General features: G+C 41.9%; 1 protein-coding gene across 1 annotated transcript in view; it reads right to left on the reverse strand.

Annotated features, from left to right (window-relative positions):
* LOC106815450 (intraflagellar transport protein 122 homolog) overlaps positions 1-10,417 on the reverse strand; it is a 45,726-nt gene that overhangs the window by 21,193 nt on the left and 14,116 nt on the right. Inside the window, exons 19-21 of the mRNA XM_014819908.1 lie at positions 4,975-5,068; positions 4,107-4,221; positions 2,766-2,903 (exon numbers count right to left, since the gene is read on the reverse strand). Coding sequence (XP_014675394.1) covers positions 2,766-2,903; positions 4,107-4,221; positions 4,975-5,068 — 347 coding nt within the window. The remainder of the gene's footprint in view (positions 1-2,765; positions 2,904-4,106; positions 4,222-4,974; positions 5,069-10,417) is intronic.

Below are 10,417 nucleotides of genomic sequence, written 5' to 3' on the forward strand. Positions count from 1 at the left end.
GAGGGGGGAGGATATATGGGTAACCCACATACATACGAATGTTGGCATATCACAGACACTACATCCTTAAAAAATTCCATGTTTGCTGTCCCCCGACCCATGATTTTTTTTAGTGAGTAGGTAGGTAGGTCTTTCTTTTTATGTGTGAGGCATAATAGTTATTTTAAGTCTGTCCTCATGTTTGCCACACATGCTTTGTGTTTCAGTCTTAACTATGAGAAATGTAAAAAAAATGAAACCCAAAATGTAAAAAAAAACTTTTGGGTCGCGGCTATTTTCGTGGGTCGGTCGGAGGACAGCAAACATAATTTTTAAGGATGGCCTTGTTGATTCTCATCCCTGGATAGGTTTAGAGTTGAGCACAAACTCATCCGCTTCCACTGACAGGAATTTGACGTATGCCATGTATTTCCCTGGGCAGGAGACTTGACCCCTTGCCTGTCTGACACGCCCCTCCCCCCACACACACCTCTCATACTCCCTCAACCACATGTGAATAATGACAAACTTGTTATTGTTCACCCCTGACCCCAACCCAACCCTTAATTTCAAAATTAAGAAGCCTCATTAGCACAATTTTTTTAATTAGCCAGTATAAGAATGCTGTTCCATTAGCGATAAACATGTACAGCGACAGGATATTACATGGTTATTTAATAGCTACGTCCTATTATGGGTATACACGATACAATGCGATCGTGTTAACGATCAACCATTGAACTGTGTGCATCACAACACACTCGATATTAATTAAAACGAGGATGTTATCGCCAGACATTTTAATTAAAATTTGGTCTCTAATTAATAGTTGAACTCTGGTGGTACCGTCCGCGGATGTACTGGACTGCATGGCGTGCCACGCTGAAAACGCGTCTGCTGGCTTGACCGTCATCACGAGATTAATTTAACACAACTTTTGCTGGCGCCATGATAATAACATTTTCCCCCAATCATGCACGCTATAAACTAATACATTATGAGACGCTGGGCAGCATAGCAGTGCTTTTGTTCCGTTGTCTTCCTGGCCCTGTTACTGGTTAGCACGCTCGCTCTCAATCCCTACCCTCGTCTCATCGTGTACCTTTACTCGCGTACACGCTCATGCGATTATCACTGGTATGACGTGCAGCATATATGCTGGTGACACTGACAACAAATATGACGCCAGTTCCCAGTCATAGTAAACAACTGGTGATGCTGACAGCAGCTTTCACTTAGAGTAAACAACATATATGAGAACAGTTCTCATTTATATAGCAAACAACAAATGATAAAAAATCTAGTTGATAGAAAACAACTGGTATGATAAATCAACAATGATATAAAATACTTGCGAGTGTTGATGTAGGAACAACTGACAAGGAAACTGCAAAGATTCTAAATTCATGCTATGCAGTAAATCAAATTAGTCAGTGCATGCCCATACAATTCTGATCATGTTTAAGTAGAAAACGTGAAACAAATGCTGGATTATCACGAAAAAGTAACGAATTACGTAGAATTGCACAAAAAAAGAAATGTAGTTCGTACGGCATGACAGAGAGTGAATTGTTAGAGGCTGCTTAGAGTCTAAGCACTTTATTAGATTATTATAAATTCCAGACGTGCTAGAAAGTCAAGTTTATCTTCTGCCGTAAAACAAAACGTGACAATAAGCAATGACGTCACGCAGAAAACCAGTCAGGGAGAGAGGCGACACGGAGAGCGGCGGTCCAAGGAGAGGTAGCGAAATATCACTCCAATGCAGCTTTCTCCTTCTCAGAGGGCGCTGCTATACCCCGATGGAATAAGTAGAGAGGGCGTTTCGCATGTGTTACACTGACGAAACGTTAAAGCACGATATAGCACGGAGCAAACGGAGCAAGCGGAGCAAGCGGAGCAACGGAGCAAGCGGAGCTAACCACAGAGATAGAAAATTGACGCCATTATATGGTTTTCAGACGCAAATAGAAAACGTTGTTACTGCGCGGCAGTTACCAGTTATTTTAAGTCACGATAATTCAGCGAATGCAACCCAGTTTTCCAAATTGATGACAAAAATCGCGTTTGACAGGTTAGCAAACAAACAAGTTATTTTGAAATTTCCTGATGCTTACAAAAAAAAAACCCACACAAGACAGCATGCATTAGGCCATTAGCTGATGCGATCTGTAGCGTAGGCGCCCCCGCTGACGCGTGACTGTAAGTGTATTTACCATTTGAGCTCAGACAAAATGTTCGGTCCGTAATTGGTCACACAAGGTTGGGAAAGGTTGATGGCGTGGTAATCCCTCCTTGCTCGTAACGCCGGCTTTTGCCGACCAGTAAATTTCTCGTTTAAAATGGTTTTACGAGTTTTCGTAAAAGTGAGCTGCTAAAGACGCAAGCCTGTATTTGGTTTCAACATTTCAGACGTCGTGTTTTTTTTTAGAAATAAATGACGAAATCATGACGTTTACGTATAGTTATGAGTACGAATTGTTAAGGAGTATTTTCTGTGAGTCGATAGGTTAGTTTGCCCTGTTGTCCGGTCGGTTTGGGGCTAGGTGTGGTCAGATGGAAGTTACCCTCAATGAACAATGTGAATATATATTTTAGTAGCTAAAGACGTCACTACTTTTTTCACATTTCCCATAATTATAATACACATTACTGACTAATATCGATAGTAGTAATACGCATCATGAAATACTTTAATTCAGTCCGCGTGTCTGTCATGCGTCGTGTTTCAGCGTCGACCACGGTTTCCATTGTTAGACAGTTTGTGGCAGCTCATCACGGCTTACCACTGATCGCAGTCTCGCTCCACTGCTGGTCCTCGGCGCCATCTTTGCTCCCAGAACCAGACTCTGAATCGATCATCTGTAACGCCTCTTCGTCCGATATCCCATCCTCGAGTACAAACTCCACCAGGGGCAGCACCTCTGCGCAAAAACGACAATCACAAATTCGCATGGAATTAAGCAGTTTCAACGGAGGGTAACCATTTCCATCATAACACTTCCCGCGTTTTTGATTGAACACTCGTTGCTAGGACGTAAATATTTTCACATATTGCAATATATCTAGCTGTGTTTCTGTGTCACATATCCTAAACTTGAGTTATAGTAGAATATAATGCAGGGTGCGAAATTAACAAGAGTCCGGAGTCAAATACTCCCCGATTTACTGTCGGACGACCTGATTTGACATATGCAGGAGTCCGTGTGACTCCCTGAAAATTCTGCCATATGTACTAGCTAGTTCGTTCCGGAGCATGGCCTTGCGGAATTACCGTATTTTTTCAGCTAATGTCCAAAGAAAATTTAGCAGACGTGCAACCGCATTAATCTTAAAAATAAGCACGTGTTATTGTTAATATCTTTAGTTTTGAACTTCAGACTGCAGACTCCCTCATTTTGCTGCGGACTCCCTCTTTTTGAGGGTAGGGAGTCCGTTAGAAAGTTAATTTCTACCCCTGAATAATGTATATGATACATGATATATGTCATAATGAGTATGAGTTTAATAAACACTAGTGTAGACTAGCGACATTACCGTAGGATATTTATATAATACATGATATATGAGTATGAGTTTAATAAACACTAGTGTAGGCTAGCGACATTACTGTAGGATATTTATATAATACATGATATATGAGTATGAGTTTAATAAACACTAGTGTAGACTAGCGACATTACCGTAGGATATTATATAAGTACAGTGATTTGAGTATGAGTTTAATAAACACAGTGTCGATAAGCGAACATTAGTAGGAGTCTTTATATAATACATGAATAATATGAGTATAGAGTTTAAATAAACCTAGTGTAGGCTAGTGACATATAACGTAGGAATTACTGTATATAATACATGATATTGATATCGAGTTTAAGTAACACTAGTGTAGGATAGCGAATACGTAGGAATATTATATATGATACGATGATATATGAGTTGCGTTTAATAAACACTAGTGTAGGCTAGTGACTTACGCAGTAGGCTAATGTAATATAATACATGATAATATGAGTATGAGTTTAATAACAACTAGTGTAGCTAGTGAGATTACCCGTAGAATATTATATGATACATGATATATGAGTATGAGTTTAATAAACACTAGTGTAGGCTATCGACATTACCGTAGGATATGAAGGAGAAGACAAATGGCTGACGACAGTTTCCGCAGCGGTTGTCCTGCGCCGCGCTGTTCAGTTGGTTATAGGTGGAGCACCGGTAGCACATCCGCTGTAACTCCTAGCGACAACAAACAACGAGGAGATCAGTGGAATCTTTTTTTGGGGTTTTCTAAGCAGCGATTAGTGGGCGAATCGTCAACCAATCCTCGCGCATAAGCGGTGCCTGCACCACCTAGCATTTGCTCTATGGCTTATCCGCAAAGGTATCTTAGTGATCTGCATCCTCTCGTCTCTCTCTCTCGTCTCTCTCATCTCTCTTTCTCTCTCATCGCTTTTTCTCTCTCTCTCTCTCTTCCTCTCTCTCATCTCTCTTCTCTCTCTCTTCTTCTCTCCTCTCCTCTCCTCATGCTCTCTCTTCTCTCTCTCGCTCTCTCTCTCCTCTCCACCTTCGTCACTCTCTCTACACACAGACACTACACTCTCCTCTCCTTTCTCTCCTCTTCGTCTCTCTCTCTAGTTCTCTTCCTCTCTCCTCCCAATCTCCTCTCTTTCTCACCCATCAGTTTTCTCTCTCCTCCCCATCTCTCGTCGTTCCTCTCTCTTCCAGATCCTTTCCTCTCTCTCGCTATCTTTCTTCATCTCTCTCTACTCCATCTTCTCATCTTCTTCCATCTCTCTCTGCTCTCCATCTTCTCTTTCTCTCTCTCTCTTGAGAGGCGGGGCTTCAATGGTACCATCGGTTCAGGCCCCGTTGCCGTATCTGACCTTGATGGTGCACACTCACACATCGCTGTCCTTAGAAGGCGGAGCTTAGGCGGAATGGCTTGAGCTTGCGATGTCGAGGTGCGGCTCTGCAATGTGTGGCGGGCACGCGGTGTTGCTGCAGACAGCTCGCACGTGTGCCGCGACAGCTCGGTAGCGATCCAGGTTCGACGCCAGCTGCTTCGCCGACCAAACAAACGTTTCTGTGCGGAGCGGCGGGAGGGGGGGGGTCAGGATCGTCGAACGCATGGTGTCAGCGAGAGCCGAGAGATGGACGCCGCCGGCGGAGAGGCGAGAGATGAGAACGCGTCGCTGAGTAGGCGAGAGATGAGACTGGAGACGTAGGTGCCGGCGAGAAGGTGAGAGATTAGAACAAGACACATTGCCGGACGGGCGCCGAAAGATGAAGCACCGGAGGAGGCGTTAGTGAGAGGGCGAAAGATGGACACGGGACAGGCGCCGGCGAGAGGCGAGCCGAGAATTAGAAGCACGACCATTGCCGTGAGGCGAAAATGAGAGCACACGCGACGCGTCCAGCTGAGAGGCGAAAGATGAGACACGGAGACGCGTCAGTGAGAGACGAAAGATGAGATGTGATGAGGCTAAGATGCAGAGGCGGGCGAGAGATGAGACACTTGGTCCTAAATCGGGCCTGTAATTTGCCAGAACATCACAAATTATCGCCCCTGAGTGGATGTCAGTGGTGTTTAACAAATTAAATTACGCGCCATAAAAAATTCCACAGCAACAAACAAACCATAGAGCCGAAAGCGTTCTGAGGCTTCATTGAGGTCTGTTTGCTTGACGATTATAAACTAAAATTTCAGTGTGCGTATAACATTTGTTACGCAGCAGATATGCACGACACGGCAGTTGCGTTACACGATCATTGTTAGGAACGCCCACTATGGCAGATGGAGGGTAAGTGGGAGGGTGGGGAGGGGGAAGAGCCGGGGGGAGGGGGGGGTGGGGGAAGGGGAAGGGGGAGGGTGGGGTGGGGGCTCTAATAGCAAAAGCAGGTATCACTCCTTTGTTTAACAGTCAAACAAAATCATGCTTTACATCCCTCCTCTTGAGGGTCAAAAGGTTATCAGAACACTTACTCTTCGCACGTCAAGTGAAAGCACATTTCAAGGTCCATTTCATAAAGCCTATAAAAATGGTAGGTCAAGCTGAAACACAAAAGTTTCAATTGCTACTTCCGTCAGACATGTCCTCCAGACATGTCTAAATGTCTGCCTGTGCCCATTGACCTTGTGACCTGTGACGTTCCAATTTCGGCAGTGATGGCTTTTCCTACCATGATGCTATAAAAAGCCATCCGACTTCAGCAGGGTTCATAGTAGTGAAGAGCACTGTTTGAATAAGGACTTATAAGACCCTTTCTGGAGGGTCCAAATAAGACTTTTTTTACGGCGATTTCTGATAGATCACCGACTATTAAAGTACACTAATATATTATATACACAGATGCACAGCAGATTTAATTATTTCGTATTATATATACAACAATACTGCAAAAAGGACTTTAAGTTACTTTCTAAGATTTCACTAAATAAGTAGCTACTAAGGGGCCGCTTATTTTTATTTTTGGCAAAATAAGTACTTATAAGAATTTGGAGAACCGCTACGAACCCTGTATAGCGAGCCTAGGTCGAGCCGTTATAGATTCTGTGCGCATCTGCATTTCCTCCCTATACCTTAAGTTAAGGAGTTGAATGTTCCCTTATTTTACCAAGCTCTTGACCTTTGACCTTTGAGCCCAGCAGCTTCGACATCCCAACTCGTTTTCGATTACCACCACGTCCCGAATATCGTGAGCGTCAACTCGAGCCGGTTAAGATTTGTGCCCAACTGTTTGAGACGGACAGGACGGACGGAGGGACGATCATGCGATTCTACAAGTCATCTGACTATGTCAGCTGAGGGCTAAAAATTAAGATGATTTGATTAAATTTAAATGAACTATGATGTGAATTAAACCGCGCACACCACACAAACAGAGTGAGTTAACCTGAATTAAGTAATTTCATCGGATCTCTATAGGATTCACATGCTAAACGTTTATCTCATTCAGATGCCAAAATAACGTTACACTGACGGAAATTTTTGTCCATCTCTTCGATGACTTCCTCTGTCGAAGTAAGTTATTTTTAACTTAATTTGATCTAAATGAGATCAACTTTATCAAACAGAGTGAGTAAAGGTTAAAGCTAAGGATACACTTCGAACGCCGCGGTATTGTGGTGCCAATGCGTTGAGCTCGAAACAGAGGATATGTTGAATAAGGGCCTGGGCAGGTGTGATTAACGGTTTTTCGTCGCGTGTAGCGCTGGATCGAGTGGTAGGCATAGTAGACGCGAGGTCGTTGGAATCGCAGTCGAAACATCGCGCGAACATTTGCTCGTGTGTTGTCTGCGTCGTCTGCGAAGGACACAGGACACATCAGTGTCACTGCTGGAAAGAACTCACGCAGCACGGCCGCAGGCACACATAGGACACTCACATGCACGACACTCACTCACACACCAGCACCCGCCACGAACGCACGCACGCTACACATACAACTCCCACACGACGCACACGATACACACACACACCGCACGCACGCACACAAGCTCCACACATTGGCACACCATACACACACACGTGCGCACACGAACGCAAAGGAGGTCTAGACATCTATCATTAACATAAGGTTCTAAACATCTAGATAACAAATCTATATCCTCTAAGCTCTTGGTCCGCGCTCCACTATGTTAGTAGAGGCGTCTAGCAATACATTGACTATCCTAGCACAGATATAGCACTAACAACTGGACTGCTGGCTATGTCCAGACATTGATGGACAACATCCAGTAGTAGTAGGCCGCGTCGTTGAATCCGGTTTTCATTGACCGGTCATTCTGAGTGAGTTCTCCGAGTACCTTCACGGCATCTCCATGTTGTCCAGCCTTGTGAAATGCTGCGTAACACAGAGAAAATCGCATTTTCGTCTATATAGTTACGCAAGAAGCATCATGCATGTTGATGTTCAATCTAATTGCTGTTCGCCAGGGAAGTGGTGGGAGCGGGGTCGAAGATCGACAGTGGCACCGGAGTTACCAAATTTTCCAAGGGTCTTGCATGAATTAAGGCTCTAGCATTATACTCATCTACAGTCAATCCTTGTTAACAACGTGGTTATGCTCCAAATGGAAGCGTTTTTCACAACAGAAATAACTAAATAGGCCAGTTCTCACTTCGTTGTCCCTCACATGATACATTACAATAACAGTAAATTCAATAACATTTTTTATAGAAAATATATAATTACAATATCTAAAATTAGTGTTTTCATTAAAGGATAATAAAATCATTGTAGCTGTATTGGCCTCATTGATGGGCGCATGGTGTAGTGATGTATCTAGGAAGATGGAACAATGTCAAATGACGCAAATATTCGACAGACGTTATTCACACCAATAGCACTACAGTCTTATTTAGCCTACTTTTGTATGAACTTTCCTTTTCACCTCTAGTTGCTTCAGAGAAGATAAACGTCATAAGACTCGGGTGTAGCAGCGCACCACCACGCCATTCTGGCACAAGTGCCGTGCAAATCGGTTTTTTACCACCTGTAAAGATATCAGGAGTGTATCCTTATAAGTGTCTATATAGTTACAATCTGAAGATTCACAATATTTTTTGCATATTCTACTAAATTTGATGTAAAGTCGTAGTATTCAGCTCAGTACGAATACTCCAGTCCAGTTATTCCAAGTTTTTTTTGTTCGTAATACGATATCCCAGATGTATGAATCTAAATATATCTATCTTGTGTGTAATCCTGTGCAATAGACACGAACATGGGGCTGTACACACAGTGTTGGGTTGCGATGACGTTTGAATAAAAGAATCGGCCGTGTCGTAAACGACGTTACTCGAGTAACGTGCTTCTGAAGAATGGTAGCGTTAAGACGAAACAATGAGTTCACGGTGGGCAGGACCAGATTGATACGGTTCCTATGTTTACAAGGTTTCTGGCTTTAACTGTGACGCTCTCCATTACAGGTGTGATCACAACCGCTCTGGCAATGTGTAGCAGGCTAGCGCTTACCTATTACCTTCGATTTAATCGAGCCTAGTTTGCGTAAAGAAGATGACCTCTTAGATAATGATGCTGGATCGAGTAATGAAATCACTGCTTTTGTAGCAGTGCGTGCGACGAGCGCAAAAGTTACGATATTCGCACTTTCCTTACTAAGCGTTGTGTTTAGAACACCCTAACTCACGACCGATTGGCTAAGATGTACTCGTGACTATAGCAGGGTAAACAAGCCAATTGCTCGTGCATGCTCAGCGCTATAATAGCAAAATACACTTAATACTTATAACTTACTATATACTACTATATAACTTACTATATACTTATACTTATAACTTAATACATCAAATATATATATTTAATAATTATAATTAATAAATAATGTATTAAATAAAATTAAATATTTATATTCTCATAAACAAATACATTAATAAATAAAATGGTATATAAAATAATAATTAAATTAAATTATATATTATTCATAAATCAATACATTTAAATCAAATAAAATGTTAATAAAGTAATAATTAATTATATATATATTCATAAAACAAATACATTTTTTAAATAAAAAAATGTATATAAAGTAATAATTAAATTATATATATATCTCATAAACAAATACATTTAATAAATAAAATGTACATATATAATAATTAAATTAGATAGCCTAATAACAAAGGCGGCAGAGGTCTGGGCTCATTGAAGGTATTTTGCTACGATTATAGACCTAATTTCAGTTCGTGCGTAGTGACACATTTGTTAGGCGCAGATATGCACGACCCAGTTGCTACACATCATTGTTAGGACACGCCGACTTTATCCCCCATGCATTTTTGTTTATTTTATTAAATGATAATTGCCTTTCAATTCGAATTTGTGTCTACGATTCACAGCGTAATAAGATGTTCTTTCTTGTGTTTATTGTGTGTAGTGTGAGCGTGCGTGCGTCGCGTGGCGTGTGTGTGTAACGGTAGGAATCGATTTTAACTTCCTGTATCATGTATGATGTGGATGATATTGTTGAAGACAAATTACGGAGTATAAAGGTAGATAAAGTATGAAAAGTAACAAAACACTAATGTAATTTTAATACATTTTATTTTGTACCATAACATCGACAAATATAGTATTGCTGGTGCTAGAAATTCGTGAGCCTACTAAGGTGTGGCGCCAAATCCACTTTAGGGCCCTAGGTATCACGAATGATGCACGAGATTTCTGTTATCATCAACTGATGAAGACTTTTCGTGTATTCAAGGTGTCACGCCTTGATACGCATAAGGTGGCCTAAGTGGATTTGCGCCTAAGTTCTTGTCTAAGTTTTGGCGCTAAAGATTGGCTCTTTGCACGTAGCCGCTTCGAAGTTACTGTTTTGTTTCTATAACTGATATATTCGCTTTAAATGACTCACGGTGGGTTTTTTGCTTGAACATATCATTGTATAGCATTTTAAAATAGCAGT

The sequence above is a fragment of the Priapulus caudatus genome, unplaced genomic scaffold (assembly GCF_000485595.1).
Source record: "Priapulus caudatus unplaced genomic scaffold, Priapulus_caudatus-5.0.1 Scaffold1118, whole genome shotgun sequence".
Classification (NCBI taxonomy): domain Eukaryota; kingdom Metazoa; phylum Priapulida; class Priapulimorpha; order Priapulimorphida; family Priapulidae; genus Priapulus; species Priapulus caudatus.